Genomic DNA, 20,553 nt, shown 5'->3' with positions numbered 1-20,553 from the left:
ACTGCTACTGCCTGCGTAGGTAATGTTTGTACGCTAAAAAAGCTTTATATATGTATATATGTCGACATTCCTTGTTTAGATATTTTCGGGCTTTAACGTATAAAAAGTACCTACAGGATAATTAAATCATACTTTTGACACTTGTATGGAAAGGAGAAAAATCGTGTAGGTAACATTACCCATTTTGTATAGAAGATTACAAAGTTAACCCTAAGATTTTATAAATGGAATGCTAGGATTACCCTTTGGCTTCCATACGAAATCGACGAGGGCAATGTTGAGAAAACTTTACCCGCCATCAAAATTGTTAAAAGAGTGGGTTAAAATATGTCGATTTAAAAATTAATTCTTGCGTATGATCATTATAGATTACATACCTAACAAGAAACAAATGAAAGCTGTTCATAATAAATGAATAAAAAATAAATATTTTTTATTTTAGAAAATCGTGTTTTTTTTTCGAAAAAAAGCAGAATGTAAAAACACTACTTTGACCGTACATTTCGACGTCAACAAAGATATCTAAATGGTGTCATTTTGTTATTCTCCCGTACGTCTTGCTCGCGCCAATACATGTAGATGCGGATACGGACAAATAAGATCGAAATGCAAGTGTAAAAGGAAGCCAATTCGAACGTAGCACCTTTGCATACAAACTTCTATGCAGGGACGGTACCTTTTCTCTGCAGCTGACAGTACATTACGTTCAAATTGGCCTCTTCCAAATGAGCAAGATTCCCGAATACGCAAGCAATGAGAATTCAAAATTATCTAAACTTTATAATTACTATTTGTTTGTGCTTCCTCGCTTAAAATATCTTCTCTTTAAAATCGCTTGTTTTCTGCAGCAAACAATATTTTTATCGGAGAAAAATCTCTGGCGCTAATTAGGTCTTGCGATAAATATGCTAGTAACTAGATTTACGAGCGAACAAGGGTGGGTAATAAGTTAACTGGATCATTTGTGTACTCACGGTAACATACATTCCCGCGGGGGTCTTTCTGACATGTAATTATTTAATTACGAAAATTAAATCCCAGAAGCCTACTTATATATTTTACTTAATTAATAATGATCGCAATTATGTTTGTGGTTGTTTTCTTCTTCCGATATTGCGTAGTTTGATTTTTACCTGGCTAGTGATGAAAGGAAGATTCGTCTTGTTTGTTAGGGTTGTTATGCAATATTTTTGTGAATACTCAGTTCGGAAAATTGAATCTATGAGAAAATGATGAAATAAATACTTCAAATCTTATACTTAAGTATAAAATAAAAGCACTGCGTTAAAAGGAACTTTGATAAAATTTTACAGCACCGGGATTGGGTGATTAAATGCTTAATTCTGATTTTATAGTCAGTAGACACGCGACAACACATACTCCTACTTTTCATATATGTTTTAAATACATTCTCGCGACCTATATTTAGAAAGATTTTGCACAAAATTTTGCTGTTATTGCTTGGATACCTAAATAAACTGATTGGAACCTCAAACGCCCTAAAAATGATTTTCCTTTGTTTGTAGGCATGTAACGCTACAGGTAAGGAAAATTAGTTTGTGGTTAACAAACTAACCAATTTTTCTTCAATCCACGGACCGCAATATTTACGTTCTTCTACGGAAAATCTAATTATGGAAAATTATTCTTCCCAAGGCAGCAGTGTTTCAACTACGCGTAACCAGGAAAATAAAACTGTTTATTACTACACTACTTAATCAAACCTCAACTAAAAGGAGCGTGTAAAAGGCCTTAGCTTTATTTACCACATTGAATGTGGGTCCCGTTTTCCTTTAGAAAGTAGGTAACCCGATCAATACTTGTATATCTGTCGCAGGCATTTTGTAAGAATCCGCCGTTTACAAATGATGCGAAGTATGAAACTTTGAATTGTATTATTTTTTTTGTAAAATATGAATTTGAGCCAAAATAACAAAACACGTGTCTAATATTTCTTCATGTTCTCCAACATATATTCAAACCAGTAATTAACAAGCAATTTTTTTCTTCTTTTTTTTTAGTTTAAGAATTTGCTTGAACAAAGCTCTACAGAAGTTAGGATAGGTTAGTTCGGTTTTGTCACTTTTCAGTACTTTGGAGGCCAATTTCTCCCAGTAGGTTGAGTTTGGGCAGTTATAAAAAATACGTGTCTATTATTTTAGACTACTCTATAGGTAACATATATAAAAATAAATGAAATCGGAGCCGGACAGTTGGGTACCCTCCCTTGCTAGTGCGGTGGGACCATGGTAAAAATAAATTACCCGTAGACTCTGCACTGGCGAACACTTTAGAACGGTGGGACAAAGGGTAAAAAAAAGTACCCGTGGACCCACTGTGGGTTAAAGCAATGGGACCACGGTTAAAACGCGCGTAAGGATGAAGGTATGGTATAAAAGATAATATAAATTTATAAAACAGCAAACCATGGTCACCTCAGACAACCGTTGACACTATTGAGCGCACTAACAATTTGCCTTCGGCAATTTACAAACCTGAAAACATATGTATATTGACGACGCCGTTTGTAAATGGCGGATTCTTTCAATTTGCCTGCGACATAATATATCTACCGGGACTGAAGTTGAACCTTTTTAGTTCTACCTGTGGGCTTAAGTCATTTATTGAGTTGTGAAACCCAAAATGAAGTTGTTAATGCGGTGTCTATTTTATTTACTGGTTTTTTTTGTTTTTTTTTTAGGGTTCCGTACCCAAAAGGGAAAAAACGGGACTTCGCTGTCTGTCTGTCTGTCCGTCTGTCACCAGGCTGTATCTCATGAACCGTGATAGCTAGACAGTTGAAATTTTCACAGATGATGTATTCCTGTTGCCGCTATAACAACAAATACTAAAAACGGAATAAAATAAATATTTAAGTGGCGCTCCCATACAACAAACGTGATTTTTTTGCCGTTTTTTGCGTAATGGTACGGAACCCTTCGTGCGCGAGTCCGACTCGTACTCGTTTTTTTTTCAATGGCGGTTTTTGTAATCGTCTAACAAACCGTAGATAATAATTTGTCCCTTTTATGTTTGTTAGAAAGAGACAAAATTTGACAAAGGTTTGTAAGAGGTTGCTCAATTTTATGATAATTTAAGTTGGTATGTATTTGGTATGTATTTGCAGCCTCAGGGCAATATGAGAAAGGCTTACTTTTGCTCTTCTAACCGCTGAAAGCAGTAGGCGATAGTTAAAACTGCCGTTCATCCGTAGTTACGGTACGGTCATTTTGACATTAATTGCCTGTCCTCTGATGATTGATGACTATGCCCAAACTGTGCGTTGCGACGCCCCTGTGAGTTCTGTTGGGACCTGTACAAGTGCACAGGGAGTCGCAGTGCAAACGTATATGTTTGTGTAACCCTGGTGTAAGAAGAAGTTCGGTAGTTAGGTGCTTGCGGCTTATTATTTTTCATGTGAAAATGCACCATTTGCTCCTATGTGTTGTGGTGGTAGTACTGTTCATGTTCCTTCTCTGTGCTTGTCGTCTCACTTTATAAGTATTCATACCATATCTTACGTCGGAAAGTAAAATTAAAATAAAAAATTCTAATTTTAAAGTAGGCCGGTACCTTGTGGAATTAAGATCAAGTCTAACTATCGTATGTATTTAAATAAAATGTGTCGAAGTCTAGTCAAAGGTCCTACTTTGTCGCTTACCATGACGACAAGGTTTGCTTGTATATTTATACGAATAACCTGTGAAAGCATCCTTATGGCAAGCGACAAAGTGGGACTTTTTGCTTGGAAACGACACAAAAATGTCGGTAAAGTGGAATTGCGGAATGAATACGAATAGAAACAGTTTTAGATAGTTTTATTGTAACAAAGCAAAATGTACCATGAAACTTTCAGCATTGTAGCTAAGATAAAGTTTATGACCATTGCGGTATGCAGATAAACTATGTTTTAAATATTATGCTCGCAATTCTGCTCCAATAGTTAAGGGCGTCTGCTAGCTGGCGCGGTAGCAACGCTAAATGTTACTTGGGTTATTGACGCGGACGCGTTTTTTAAATTACTTTACTTTATTTATATCCGACCAATAATGAAGTCAATAATATGTTTCACTATTTCTACAATTTAGCATAATATACCTATTGTTATTTTAGACACTGCGTTTAAAAAAATAATTAGATCAGTACGGTTTCACTCACTATTTTTGATCTACTCACCCTTTCATTTGGTACCCCATATGGTATATTTAAAAGAAAAACGTAAAAAACTTTGTTCTGCCGACTTTATGACGTCACAGCAACTGCTCCCACCACTTTCGCGCTTATCATCTCATATATTTGTATTCAAGACATTATACTGAATATACTGATACCAAATATACCCATGTCCGAGATGACATGAGCGAAAAGTAACCTAGAGCCTGTTCGGCTACCCTACTATAAAGGGGCACATTCGTATTACAAATATACTGTACGTGTACGCCAATTACCAAAATTTCCAATAATCATAGAGAATCATAAGCGTAAAGTTTTATGATCCGATTTATATCGCTAATAAAATAACATACTAGAAGCTTAAGCGGATTATCCTGAGAATGACCATTTTGGATACCTACATTTTGATGCATAATTTTCGTAATTTTGGTCAGATGCTTGAGACGTTATCTTTAATATTGTGGCTTTAACGTCCGACTTTTGGTTTACTTATAAAACCCAAATAATCGAATATTTTTTTGCACCATTTTGATTTCTTTGTAAATTGCTCTTGAACTGTTGTATATTTTGGTACACAGTGTATGAATTAAATCCGCACACGTGTATGTGCAATGCTTAATAGTTTGGGTGCAATATGCAATATTCACAACGAAGCGGGTCATTTTGATGACGTCATTCCGCTGAAGTAGATGGCCGGTGCCGCTGTCTCCTGGCAGTTTTGGAGATCCAATACCATGCCCAACAACATACTAAAAGTGGAAAGCGGTTTCCGGATCTGAACTATATTCCCATAAGGGAGTGGAATATGGGTTGTTTTGTGTCACTTATGTCTGTCAATGTTAAATACATACTATCTACCGATGAAGAAGCTGTCAAGGCCTGATTTGTTTATTTTATAAGTAAAATTCAACAGCGAGGGCAGATAATGTAATTTATAATTTAATGTCAGAAAGCGTCAAATTCCGAGTCCGTCATTACGTATTCCGTATTCCTGTCGACGGGGTGTGGACTGTGGGCAAACAAAAAATGACTGTTTGCTCTCCTGGCGTTGTTTGCGACGCTCGTTGGAGCTGACGCCGCGATTTTTACCAATTTTGAGAAGCTAACTAAAAAGCACGCTCTTCAAGTTCCGTTTTCATCTTATTTCTGTTTTGTCGTAAACATAGTTTCTCTCAAACTCGGTTATTCGACACGATGAACCTCGGCAGCTAGTAATTTAGACCCGATTTGCTCACTCGTTGCTAAAACAAATTGTGTTCCGTCCTTGAAACAAAGCTTTCGTTTTGCTAATGGCTCCGACTTTAAGCAAACATTTGAACGAACTAATTTTTTACTCGCGGGTCAGTAATTATATTAGAAAGAAACTACATACCTGGCTGTTATCTTTTACGTCGAAAATGTGAGGTTAATAGGTAACATATAAAATTTCAACCTATGGGAAACGAGCGGAAAAATCTGAAATTTACATACAATTAGCCTAGGTTAAAATACACTGGGTTTACCTAAATAAATAGACACCTATACAATATAGGAATATTTCAACGGATTTTTCATGATGCGCACTTTACTCCTACACCAATAAAGAGAAACGCTCAATTTCAGATTGGATCAAATCCTGTTGTTTGCCAATTAATTGGTTTGCTCGTGCACCGATCATGATAATAATATATGAGAGTGAATAGTGGCATGTGCTTGTCCATTCTTTCATACTCTATATTCCATCACAATGTTTGCATACTAACTGGACCACAAATATTGGCTCGCTCTGTTTTTCTGTGTTTCAGTGTGAAACCATAAAAGACCTACCTACCTACACCTACTTGGTTACAGATATAGCTACAGATATAACATGGCGTTACTACACCGCCAAACGTGACAAATTCATGCGTTTAACCAAAGTGTATTTGCCACTGAGAATACATGCAGTAGTTTTAAAGTAACGAAATTGAACTATGGAGCAAGATATTTAAAAGAAAACACGAGAAATGCTAATAGTTAAATCATCAGATTATTCTAAATCGGAATAGAAAACTCCCACAGGAGAATCTTTTCAAGATACAAATACTTAATGAAAAAGATGAATTATCAGGTAAAAAAACCCAGTTAATATTTTTACGGCATAATGCCTTTATTCAGAAGGCTTCTTTTTGATGAGCAAAGTCAGAAGAAATCAAATTATGGTAATAGGAGGTAGCACGAAGAGAGATTTGTGGTTAAAAAATATTATCAATTGTGGAATGCCTTGTCTTATTATATCTTTTGGTTTATTTGACTTATATTTTAATAGACGTAACGCAATTAACGCTATGCCTATAAGTAATAATAATAAAATGTATGTCGGATAGTCCGGCGGCGGTTCCTCTCTGCGGCCCTGACCACCGGCAAAGAGAATATATAGGATAGAGACCCCTCTATCCTGTCATAGTAAACTTTGTAGTCGCAGTGAATTTACTGCCATCTAACGACACACGATTTAAACTAAAAATATAAATATTAAAAAATTATTAAGTACGATTGATTGTACAAATATTCTTACATGCTACAAATAAGTGAATTAGTCGAATTTATTTTAGTATCGTCATTCCGTGTTTTCTAGTTCCCACTTTTTTTACAGTTGCCATCCAGTCTCAATTCCTTCTTAGTTCCTCCAAGAATCAAGAATCATTTATTCAAAACCCAGCTGTTTCTAAAGAGCAATGAAAATGTTGACTTGGCAGGCAGCAGTTTGCTATACGGCGAGTGGACCCGGCGTAAACCGGTAGAATGTAAATTCTGTTCGCGTTCTGTATCTGAACTCGACCATAGATTTCATCGCATAAATGCCGCATCATACGAAGACTTCCGCTCACCACACAATCTCATATATGTACCTACTCGTAAAGTATAAACTGAAATAGATATCATACACTAAAGAAAAAGTGACCGAGTCCACCGGTGGCCGAAGCGGGAATCGAACCCGCGTCTTCAGCTTACGCGGCAAACGTCCTCGTAAAGTCGTCGTACTCGTAAAGTGTCTTAAGATACCTGGGTGCATAGACAAGATGCCAATCGTTAACGCTCCGTAGCGAACGAAACACAGATGTCTCTGTCGCACTAATATGGAAGAGTGATAGAGAGATAACTACGCTACGCTACGGATCGTGAACGATTGTCATCTTGTCTACGCACCCAGACTCAGTTACACTATTTTATTCAGTACTATCTCTCCGAGTAGGAAATCTTTAAAGAGTACCCTACTCTAAAACTCTGATTTTTAGTCATCATATCTGGAGAAAGCTAAAAGGCTTTTTGCGTAGCTTTCGCTATTCGTCCGCTTATTTGTGGAAGGATTGTAATACATATATACCGACGGCCTCTTAGCCTAGTCGGTAATAACCTAATGACCCTGCCTACGAAGCAGGAGGTCCCGGATTCGAATCCAGGTAAGGGCATTTATTTATGTGTTCGTTACGAATATTTGTTCCTGAATTATAGATGTTATACATCTAAGTATGTATTTATTTATACATGTATATATGTCATCACCTAGTACCCATAGTACAAGCATTGCTTAGTTTGGGGCTAGGTTGATCTGTGTACGAATGTCTCCAACCCAAGTATTAAAAAAAACTTTTTCCCCTATAACAACAAATAATAAAAATAAAACATATTATCTTACGTTATGGGGTCTCCATAAAAACACGTGATTTTCAGCGAATTGTTGGCACCAACGATATTTCGTCTCATGAATTATTAATATAGTTCCTTTATATGGTGAGCGCGAGTTGTTTTATATACTCTATCTAGTTGGTTAGGATCTATGAGCTCGACTTACTGAAAGGAGATTGGTCGCGGACAATCCGATTGCATTGCCGTTCCTTATTTTATAGACAAAGAATTTATGGTCCAACTTTTCATTTCACGCAATCACTTTGCAAGAGTATAGATATTACTTCATATTACTGAAAAGATAAACTGCTTAATATATGATTAGATACCATAAACAAAACAATACATAAAGATTACCTAAATTAGGTAATAATAAATAACGGATCAAAATAAGAAAAAACCGGCCAAGTGCGAGTCGGGCTCGCGCACGAAGGGTTCCGTACCATTACGCTAAGAAACGGCAAAAAAATCACGTTTGTTGTATGGGAGCCGCACTTAAATATTTATTTTATTCTGTTTATAGTATTTGTTGTTATAGCGGCAACAGAAATACATCATCTGTGAAAATTTCAACTGTCTACCTAGCACGGTTCGAGAAATACAGCCTGGTGACAGACGGACATACAGACAAACAGACGAGTCTTAGTAATAAGGTCCCGTTTTTACCCTTTCTGTACGGAACCCTAAAAACGTCCTGTAATAGACATGCTAATGCCCAATAAATGACACCCTGCTGTCACCAGACCCTGCTGTCTAGATATTGACAATGTAAATTTAAGTCATTTGACGTTTACATCAAATGACTTAAATTTACATGCAGATTACATGTACTGATACAGTGACGAGCAGGACGTCTGCAATCAAACGAAGGCTTTGGTTTCATTGCACATTAATTTCATTTCGTTTCACCCATTTACCTAAATTTCTTGATCTCAAAACGAAACAGTGTGTAAATGTCTGAATATCGGAATGCCTATTTTTAATCGCTGCAGTCGTTTTAGTTTTTCCTACAAGAACTTTTCACCCGGGCCGGGCAATAGCAAATCCACCTAATCACTTTGTGTTTTCGTGCAAACTGAGGCGGTTGACAAGTTGAAGGCTTGCCTGTATTAAGATGAATTGTTTTATATAAAGTAGTAAAAATTTAATATATAATATTTATACAAATTTTAGTTCCAAAACTCAGCTGCCTTCTACTAGAAAATCACCGAGTAACTTTTTTACCAACCGACTGAGATAACAGGTAGATCATGGCAGGGTTACATCATTACACAGACTGCGCTCTGATTGTTGTTCCAACTAGTCAAAATGTTTTTGTTTTGTTTCATCCATTTGTGGAATACTGAAAATTGGCAATTAATCGTCGGATTCTGTTTTCCTTCAGGCAGCCAATTATAAACAAAGTTTGGTTGGCTGATAATTTAACCTAGAGCACTGGTTGACTAATCGTTTAAAGTTGGAAACATGTAACTGTACAAGCAACATGTAAAATCACTTTTCATTTTGTATACCTAAGTGTCCGAGGTCCATGTATAGTTTCCGAGATATAATCGAAAAACCGAAAAATGGAACCTTCAAACCCCCCTCTCCCCCCCGGCACCAGGGTTACGGGCGGGGACTTTTGATATGTTCACCTCCTAACTAGTCCAAACAAAGTTCCGGAGTCAAAAATTGTGCTCCTAGCATTTCCCTCTATACCTTCTTATTGCTTGGCCAGCTTGGCCTATAATAACTACATACTATAATAATACATACATTCCATTAAAGTTGAACTTAAAAATTACTACTAGTTAAATAATAGCTTGTAAAAATTAAACGAATACCTACGCTTAGCCCACGCTTGATCAATCAGCAATACAACATTTTTAAATTTTTCATAAAAAAGAGAAAATGATACGAAATCTAAGTGTAAAAAAATACAAAAAGTTTTGTCCCAGCAAACAAATATTCTGGGGAACGAACCAGAGCTAGACCCCCCCCCCCCTTCTTCAAAGCGAATGCCATGCGCCATGATAGCTCTTAGCCAAGCTGAAGATTCTCGAGTAAAAACTAAATAACTAAATACCGCCTAAACCAGTGTTACAAATTTTCAATTTTTTTTGTGATTTACTCTGTAAGCATATCTCAAAAATAAAAAACTTATGATATTGATACGGCTATTAGTTTAGGCGCGAGCTATCACGACTCCGCCATTTTGAAAAATATTAAAAAAACCGAATCGATTTTTTATATTTAATCATAGAATCTAGTCACAAAATTACACGAGAATCGGTTGAGAATTGCGACCTGTAAAGGAGAATATCCGGACATACGAAAGCAAAATGCCCGAGTCAAAACGTAGACCTTCGCTACGCTTCGGTCAACTACGCTTCGGTCAATAATCAATAAGCAATATCTAAATTACTATAATCACTTAACAACAATGTAGAGCAATTTAGCCATTTTGTTTTGGAACAAAATAGTTTCACTTAGACGTATTTGTTTAATTTAGTTCGTTAAAGTTTAGTAAACAGTGCCTAAGTTCGCGCTGTAATAACAGTAGACAACTATAACAGCTAGCAGTGTATGTAATGTAATTTGATTGATAAAGACGAGTTTGCTTATTATTTGTTTATTATTATTATTGTTTATTATTTAAGTTGACAATTGTACCTTAACAGCTAGAGTCACAGCGGCACAAATTGGGAGACAGTAATAATTATACATTGGGTCCAAAAGTATTTACATAACAATATTAATGATTCTTATATAATACTACTTACAGGCATCTCTCGCTCTATCACTCTCTTACATTCTATCATCAGTCGTCCGATTGCACTCACAAACAAATCACACTCCGAGTGTGCCTCGAGCACGGAGTTGAGCAGAGCGTGCGCGCGTGCGACCGGCGCCTGCGCGTGCGCCCGCGTGCATCCGCGTGCGCCCGCGTGCGCGCGGTGCCCTCCGCCAGCAGCGCGGGTAACGCCGCGCGCGAATGTTAGGCACAAATAATCGCATGAGGCCTCGACAAGGGCCACGCTATCTATTGTGTTTCTAATAACACCGATCGTGAATTTCGCCAAAGAGAGCAACCTCCGCAACTGGAGCGAGTCGTACCCTAGATGTCCCTGCAGAAACAGAGTAGGGTACATATACGGATAATAGGTGTGTATTTTTTGCCCTAAGATACGACTTTTGGACTTGCTCTAGCATAAGTGTATATTTAGTTTCATGCGGACTCCAGACCACTGCATTCGTTTCGAGAATGCTGCGCACGAGTGCTGCATACAACACGCGTGTGGCTTCCACAGTCAGGGGCGCGGAATTGCGCAGAACGAAACCCAGTCTTTTGTATGCAGTCTTGACCACGGCCTGGACATGTTCGCGAAACGTTATATTTGAGTCTAAGAGAACTCCTAAATCGCGTACCTGTTCCGAGCGCGATATTTCGGTGCCGCCAATATTGTAACTAAATGTTTGAGGTATATGGGACCGCGTGATGGACATCATTTCGCATTTACTTGCATTGAAATACAGTTCATTTTCAACACTCCAACGATGGACCGCCTCTATGTCCCGTTGCAGCTCCTCGCAATTCCTTTGACTTTGGATAGGTTTAATCAATTTCACATCATCAGCGAACATTAGTAATGTGCAGTGATGCACTTCGACCGATAGATCGTTTATGAGCAGCACGAAAAGAAATGGTCCCAAGTTGGAACCCTGACTGATACCACAGCGCGTGGGGTAGCTTTCTGAAACGTAAGGACCATACTTCACGTACTGCTTTCGATCGGATAGATAATTCGCAAAAAGATTTATAAGTCTGGGTGTGAACCCCATAGCACCTAGTTTTAAGAAAAGGACGTCATTATCTACCCGATCGAAAGCTTTTTGAAAATCCAAACTTACCTTTCTTAACACTAGGATTTTTGGTCAAAGTTGATTCAGTTATTAGAGCCCTTATTACACACCATGTCAAATCGTTAATAAGTAATGTGTTTAGAAAACCGAGAATACGTAAACTTAAGCACAAATTAAACTTGCAAGAATTAAGTGTGTAAAGTCGACGTCAAAGACATGTTTACACTTTTGCACCTTAGGTACTCCTTTGTAATAAGACGAAAAGTGTAAACATACCTAATCTTTGACGTTGACTGTAAAATAGGTATAAAAATCAATCAACGATTAGTCACTAAGTAGAAAGTCTAATTTAGTTAGTAGGTAGGTAGTTAAGAGCTAAGTTAGTGTCGAGTTTAATTATTCTTGAAACTCATAACATAAACTTTAACCTGATTTGACTTATATTAAGTAATAGTAAGTAAATATTCTTTATTGCACCAAAATTATACATTTTATATACATTTAAAACTACAAAGAAATTTTAAAGAAAAATAGAACCAGGTAACAACAGGCGGTCTTATCGCTAAAAAGCGATCTCTTCCAGACAACATTTGGGTAGAAGGAAATGTAGAACTCATACAAAAGTCAAAAGGTAGTGCAAAGAGCTAAATATGGAGACTATTAAACACAAACAAACATACTACACACTACTTATACATAAAAGTATTAAAACAAAACCTAACACACAAATAAATATACAATACATATATATATATATAAAATGGCAGCTTAAGGTAGATATAAGTATAGTTTCAGCTGATTTTCATAATATGTGTAGATTACTTATAAGCTACTCCTTCTCCAGATAAGTACAGTCAACCCTTCTAATAGCGACCCATCACAAGTAAGTAACTTGCGAAACCATGGGTGTTACGTCAAGTAAGTAGTTTGCCTAACGTCTTAATATGTGAAACGTACTAAAGTGGTACTATACGTGGCATATAACACAAACTCACATTTATAAAGGGTTTGAGTTAAAGCTCAACTTGATACGGTGTCCGTTTGTTTGTCAGGCCCGTTTAGGCCAGGTAGACTTTGCATTTGAAATATATACGCTATAGACTTATGTAAATATAATTTTTATTCTTCTGTTAAAACCACATTATACTAGTAAATAAATAAATGTACATACTATGGGATAATCTTATACAAATCGATCTAGTCTTATTACGATAAGCTTAATACTGCTTGTATTGTGTAAGTTGGGGTTTTTGACTATTTTAACACACCAACAAAATTATTTTCATTATTTAGCAACTAAATACTGATTTAAACGTCACTTTAATTTCATTTTCACATTTATGGCTCATCACACATCTTGCTTAGGTAAATATAATTATACTAGCTGTTGCCCGCGACTTCGTACGCGTGGATTTGTATGTTGGTGGTTATGTATTATACATGAGCATAACATAGAACATTATGCAGCAAAATATATCAGTAGGGACGGTTAATCATTTGTTATACAACGCATGAAATTTGTCTTTCACAAACTACGAAGTTTCAAGACCCTAACTGAAAAAAATTGTTCCCGATATAATCCCTCTCGACCCTCTTAGAAGATTTACAAGTCCACTATTTAAAAAGAAAATCGCTCCCGAAACTATTAATACAAACTTTTCAAAAACGGTGTAAGTAATCAGTTTTCGTCTATTTTAACATAATGCCCTTTTTACCAAGTTTCAAGTTCCTAGCTGAAAAGAAAATTTGTACCACATATAAACTTACATCCCCTTTTTAACCCAGCCGCCAGGGGGCGTCAACACGCGCGGTTGACAGAGAGCGTCCCATTCGAGGTAGCTTTCCGCCCGAGGGGTTATATAATGCCTTTCTAAGAAGTTTCAAAGCATTTGTAATAGATTCACTTTCAACCCCTTTTTAACCATTTTAGGGGATGAATATTTAAAAACGCTTAAATTACTTTTCTTGTATTCTAATAATATGCCTTTATACAAAGATTCAAATCCCGCACTCAAAAAAATATTTGATCTACGTACAAACTTTCAACCCCATTTTTACCACCTTGGGGGATGAATTTTCAATAATGCTGAAACAAGTTTTTTTTTTAATTGTATATCTTTCTATGAAGTTTCAAGTACCTAGCTTAAAATAAAATTAGGACCACGATAAACTATCAACCCCTTTTAACCACTTTAGGGGATGAATTTTTAAAAACGCTTAAATCACTTTTCTTGTATTCTAATAACATGCCTTTATGCAAAGATGTAAGTCGCGCACTTAAAAAAATGTTTGACCTCCATACAAACTTTCTACCCCTTTTTCGCCACCTTAAGGGATGAATTTTCAAAAACGCTGAAATTAGCTTTCTTCTCTTTTAATGAAATACCTTTTTACGAAGTTTCAAACTCTTAGCTTAAAATATAATTAGGACCCTATACAAACTTTCAACCCCTTTATAACCCTTTTAAGGAATAAATTTTTAAAAACGCTGAAATTAATTTTCTTGTATTCTAAATGCCTTTATACAAAGATTCAAGTCCCACACTCACAAAAATATTTGATCTCCATACAAAATTTTCAACCCCTTTTTCATCACCTTGGGGGATGAATTTTTAAAAACGCTGAAATGAGCTTGTTTTTTTGTTATAATTAATAAACATTAATATTATAAAATTTAAACCTCAAGACAAACTTTTATCCCCTTTTTAAGGGTTTTAGGGGTTGAATTTTCAAAAACGTCAATTTTACTTTTTTTTGTAATTGGCTATTATGCCTTTCTAGGAAGTGTCAAAATATTTGTAATGGATTCAAACTTTCAACCCTTTTTTAACCCATATAGGGGATGAATTTTTAAAAACGCTGAAATCACTTCTTGTATTTTAATAATATGCCTTTATACGAAGTTTCAAGTCCCGCACTCAAAAAGAATTATGATCTCCATACAAACTTTCAACCCCTTTTTCACCACCTTAGGGGATGAATTTTGAAAAACCCCTTATTAGTGTACACTAACGTCATAAAAGCTACCTATTGTGAAAAAATCAGCTCTCTAGGTCCAACGGTTTGGGCTGGGCGTTGATTTAAGTGAGTCAGTCAGTCAGTCAGAACTTTTACGTTTATATATATATAGATTAGTATGCGCAGCGAATAATATAAGTAACTATTTAATCAATAACTGATTTTTAATGTTCGCATGCCGCTCCTAAATTTAAACAGAAATGTTAATACATAAATAAAAATAGGGTTAAAAAAAAATTACACACGATTTGGGTTTAGCATCAGATTAAAATAAGTTAGAGTTGAATTTACAGAGAATTAAATTTACCCCTTTACTCGAGCCGTAGCTACAGCTACCGCCTACAGGATGGTTTAGCCCCCGTGAGTTATGGCATCATCAACCCGACGCAACCTGCGAGAGAGGAGGAGAGAGAGAGTGCTATTGCTACAGTCTACATACAATTCGGTCAAGTACTGTAGTTTGGGATTTGGCAATTTTAGATTTAGTCAGAATACCTAAAATTGGGGTGTGTAATGCTTAATGTAATTATTTAAAAAAAACTATCATACATTTGTTATAATGCCATTTGATATTTATATAATTATATATTATAATGTAATGTTTGTTATACTTATCTTTTGTTATATTGTGATTTCGTCTAAACTGTCATTGATATAATGCCTATTTTAATATAATTTTTAAGTAGCAGGTATATAGACATCTTTCATAACGGATTTTGTTATATTATATTTTTAATTGTAAGTATAATGTAACACTTCGTACAATTTAAAAAATATATAAATATATATTGCATACCATCTTTCGTCAATTTTATTTAAGTATTTAATGCTATCTTACTATATTTCTGATTTATTCTAAGGAGGTCGCAGTTCTAATCTAACCATACCCAAAATTATTTTTTGCTAGGTATTTTATTCTACGGGAGGTCGAAGTTCTAACCTAACCTAACCCACCTTTTGTTAGCTACCTATCGTTGTGCGGAGTCGCAGTTCTAACCTTATAGCACAATCGGATTAGGACTGACCTCGAAATCTCTGGAACAGTCCTGAAATTTAGTATGTATGTTAATAAAAGGTCCCTTTTTCATGTCCACACTATTTGACATTTGGGGACCTCGAGGAACCGCCGCCATCTTGGAAAATGTGTACCATCTTGGAGATCGGTATTTGCATTTTACTCGGAGCCTAAGTTCTCTATGACGATATGATGTAAGGCAACATTAAAGCCGATTAAAGTCTACAAGTCTTCGACACTTTTGCGGAAAAACTACATGTTCTCAGAGAAAATACTTGCTGAATCCAGATTTAGCGCTTATACTTTCCCAGGGGACATTCTTAATAGGAAACTTTGAGGAATATGAATTCTAATTTTGTCTATATATTTGTAGATGATCTACCCCAATAGTAATACGATATTAAAAAAGAGTCAGCGTGGCGGATAAATTAGGGCATTGGTTCTATCATTCCAGAAACCCTATGAGAGCTCAAACTGATCTGATAGCCTTACAAGTCTTACAACTAACAGAACCAACGCCTTACATAAACGTTTGGTAAAAATATACCATGGTTGTCATTGTTCTTGGGTTTCCTTAGGCTGGTACTGTTTTGATAATGATCAGTTCGGACCTAACAAGATCAGCTATATATTTTTACCTGATTAAACGGTCAGTTGCCGTCCTAAAGTGTTTTCTCAGCTTCCTCTCTGTCTGTAGGCGAGTATGTGATCAACATAAAACGCGTAATGTGCAGCGCTCGCCGTACGCGCGTCACATATTAAACGCCTCGGAAATAAGTGTTTCAATGAAAAAGGACGGTATTTATTAACGCCTTTTACCTTTACGTTAAGGTTTAGTTTCGCAGATTACAATTTATGTTATAGGCCAATCTTTTCGTAATGGAGTTTTATTTTCAGCTAGATTCTTCCTAAGTTTAAAGACACGCCAGCAGTATTTAATTATACTTAGGATTTACTATGAAAATCGTCTAATAAATTTTCTTTTCATCGGTATTTGCTGAAGCGCTTTAGTGTTCCGTTAAATTTTATGCTGTCATTAAACGTTAATTTATAGTGCACCTTTTTATGCAGATCGAAAGAACCTACACAACACACGTCTTCTACGTTAATTTATTTTATCAAGGAAATTGAGAATTATAAAGTATATAGTTTAAAAATCATCACGATAATACATGGCACACTTTTTTATTTATTATATGAGGAAAAATTTTACGAGATAAACACACTCTATTTCATAAATAAGTTGACCCGCTTCCTTTTTCTACCGAGTAAATAACTGAAGTAACTCCTAATGCCAGATACTATGGACATCATCTTACACTTCTAACATGAAAATATTGTTGTTAGGCTCTCCGAAACATGTCGCGCGAGTGACTAAAACAAGTGAGTCTAAACCGTAAAATGATTTAAAATATTGTTTGTTGTCAACAGTTGCCGGTATGTCAGACGTGTGGGTGGACCTGCGGATGCCCCGGTTCGTCGTGCACCAGCACAACGCCACACTCCACTGCGATCACAACGTCGACGCAGACTCTATTTATAAGGTAAACTGCAGTTTTTCATTTTGCATGCAGTGGGGAAGCAATTGATTATTTGGGAGAGCCCTGACTGACAATAACTATTGACTAAGAGCCAATTTTTCAATCGCCAGTTAAACAGACGGATAGGATTTATTCCATTGATAACACTATTCTCATTATTAAATTTTTTGAAAGTTATTGGTCGAGCTAAATGGTAACTAAATAATCGGCCCTAAAATATTTACCTACCTACGGTTTAAAAAACTACAGCCATCTGTAATACTGATGAACTGCGCGCGGGAAACTTAAATGATTTTTAGAATAGAATAGAATAGAATAATATTTATTCAGGCAACACATCATTATTACATTACAAAGACACACACGTTTTTCACATCACCTATTCGAAAAGGGAACTTTTCTTCCCTGCTAGGAGGGATCAAAGTGGCACTTTTCTGTTCAAGGACATTTTGTTGCCAGTATGAAATATTGACACAAAGACATATGAAATTAGTATGCATATAATCGATTACGTGCATACAATTTTTCTAACTTAAATAACATTTTGTTGTAATTGTAAACAATAAATGTAATTAGCGTATTTTAAATTAATTAATAGCATATTTAAATTAAGTAAATTAATTAATTAGCGTAATATTTACAAAGAAAAGTAAAAACATAAGTTTAATAATTTAATTTTTATTTTGACATTTTAGGTCTCCTTAAACGCAGCCAGACTTGTCTATGCAATTTAAAAAGTTTATATTTAAAAAGTTTTGTACAAATATTTCACAAAGCATAATTATGCGGTTCTGCATTGTGTATAAATTTGTAAATACTTAGTTTAAATCAATAACTTTAAAATAATAAATATAAATTATATCAGTCTTCATAGTGTTCTTCCGAAGATTTGGTTCAAAGGGGTAAGTTCTACAAAAATAATGTACTTGATTTTCATTGTATCATTTTAGGTGTTTGCTGCTGTCTTTGAAAAGATATTAGGTACATAATTATGAGCTGTAGGTACTTGTCAGTACAGTCACGTCTGAAAATATCCATACGGACAAAGTGCCAGAAGTATGTACCTATACTAAGGTCGTGTATACATATTTTTGGCACTTTGTCCGTATCGATCTTTGCTTAAAATAATAATGTTTTGAAACCTATATTATATCTACCTAAAAAATGTATGTAATTTCCTCATAGATGATGTGAAAAGCAGTATGTGTCACATGGTAGCAAAATTATTTTTACCTTGGGCGTTAACACTTGAATCCCTCACTACGCTCAGGATTCAATTGTACGCCCTCGCCCTAAACATGTCATTTTGTTCCCTTGTGACACAATCTACTATTAACCCTCTCCATCTTCTTGTGACACTTGAAAATATGCTTTTTGTCCAAATTTGCAATTATCCCAGTTGCAATTATACCTATTGGTTTGAGTATATTACTAAATTTTGTGTGTTTATTACTAGCACAATCGGATTAAACTCTTAATCCTTCCAAAGATATGAAATTTGGTATGTATGTTAATTAAAGGTCTCTTTTTCATGTCCACACTATTTGACATTTGGGGACCTCGAGGAATCGCAGCCATCTTGGAAAATGTGTACCATCCTGGAGAAATTTGCGTTTTACTCTAAATATACGTTCTCTATAAAAATTTGGTGTAAGGCAACATTAAAGCTTATTAAATTCTACACAAAAAAGTCCTAGATATCTTTGCGGAAAAAATACATCTTATAAAGTTGGGCCGGCCCCTAGTATGGGACGCGACGTGCGTCGATACTCTTGCACCGTCCCACCTTCCAGGGACCTCGACCAAGGCTGGGTCGGCCGAGCACCTCACACGGCGCAAATATGCTGCCATTGATTCTGGTTGCATGTTTGAGCCGTTTGGGGTGGAGACCCTCGGGCCTTGGGGACCCGGAGCACACTGTATATTTAGGGAGCTAGCGAAGCGTCTCACTGATGCTACGGGTGACAAGAGGGCTGGTTACTTCCTTGCCCAGCGTATTGGCATCGCAATTCAGCGCGGCAATGCTACCAACCTTCTTACCATCCGGCGCCGAGCTAGCTCTCATTTTTTTCTTGTAAATATATGTAGATATTTTTAGTTAATTTAATTATTTATGTTTTTATATTTGTTTGTTTGAAAATAAAAATTAACCTCTTATTAGAGAAAATGATAGCTGAATCCAGATTTAGCGCTTATACCCTTTCAGAGGATATTCTCTTAATAGGAAACTTGTAGGAATATGAATTCCACTTTTGTCTATAGATTTGTACACGTTATACCCCAATATCAACATTTTACTCGACTGCGACTTAAAGAGAAAGTAGGGTTATGGGTTTAAATACTGATAATCAGTACACCCTGTAGCTCAGGATACTGGACGGATTTTTTAAAATGACGTATCGGTAGATTCCTCTTGCCCTTCACAACCTATTTACACTTGTTTTATTAAAGAAAAATCAATACAGCCGCCTTGAGAGGATGCCGAATATTAAATCATATTTTTACTTCTAGCGCCTAAACTATTGAGTGGATTTCAATGAAATAGACATCATTAGATCCATAATTGGTACACGAGTGCTATGCAATACAAATTTACTAAAATAAATGCAGGTGTCAAATTTCATTACTGTCACTATTGTTTAAACCCCATTTAAGTCTTAAAATCTGTTTTTGCAGTCACATTTTTAAGTCCTTAATATTTTTCCTGCATTTATTCTAGTAAATTTGTTATTGCATAGCACTCGTGTACCAATAATGGATCTACTGATGTCTATTTTATTAAAATCCACTCAATAGTTTAGGCGCTAGAAGTAAAAATATGATTTAATATTCGGCATCCTCTCAAGGCGGCTGTATTGATTTTTCTTTAATATAACAAGTGTAAACAGGTTATGAAGGGCAAGAGGAATCTACCGATACCTCATTTAAAAAAATCCGTCTAGTATCCTGAGCTACTGTACTGATTATCAGTATTTAAACCCATAACCCTACTTGCTGTTTAAGTCGCAGTCGAGTAAAATGTTGATATTGGGGTTTAACGTGTACAAATGTATAGACAAAAGTGGAATTCATATTCCTACAAGTTTTCTATTAAGAGAATATCCCCTGAAAGGGTATAAGCGCTAAATCTGGATTCAGCTATTATTTTCTATAATAAGATGTCCGACACCGAGAGGTATACCTTGGGACACGAACGTATTGGAGGACTTAGACTACGCGGACGACATCGTGTTGATTTCGCCTACTTAAAGAAGAGGCTGATAGAATGGGCCTGCGAATCAACAGACGCAAGACAGTCAGCATGCTAGTGAACTC

The 20,553-nt window shown here is 35.9% G+C and overlaps 1 protein-coding gene across 1 annotated transcript in view; it reads left to right on the top strand.

Annotated features, from left to right (window-relative positions):
• LOC134744107 (uncharacterized) overlaps positions 1-20,553 on the top strand; it is a 71,704-nt gene that overhangs the window by 38,809 nt on the left and 12,342 nt on the right. The window contains exon 3 of the mRNA XM_063677804.1: positions 17,129-17,241. Coding sequence (XP_063533874.1) covers positions 17,129-17,241 — 113 coding nt within the window. The remainder of the gene's footprint in view (positions 1-17,128; positions 17,242-20,553) is intronic.

Source organism: Cydia strobilella, chromosome 1 (genome assembly GCF_947568885.1).
Source record: "Cydia strobilella chromosome 1, ilCydStro3.1, whole genome shotgun sequence".
NCBI classification, from domain to species: Eukaryota; Metazoa; Arthropoda; class Insecta; order Lepidoptera; family Tortricidae; genus Cydia; species Cydia strobilella.
The sequence above is the reverse complement of the archived record's forward strand: the minus strand, read 5'-3'. Positions and strand labels throughout refer to the sequence as shown.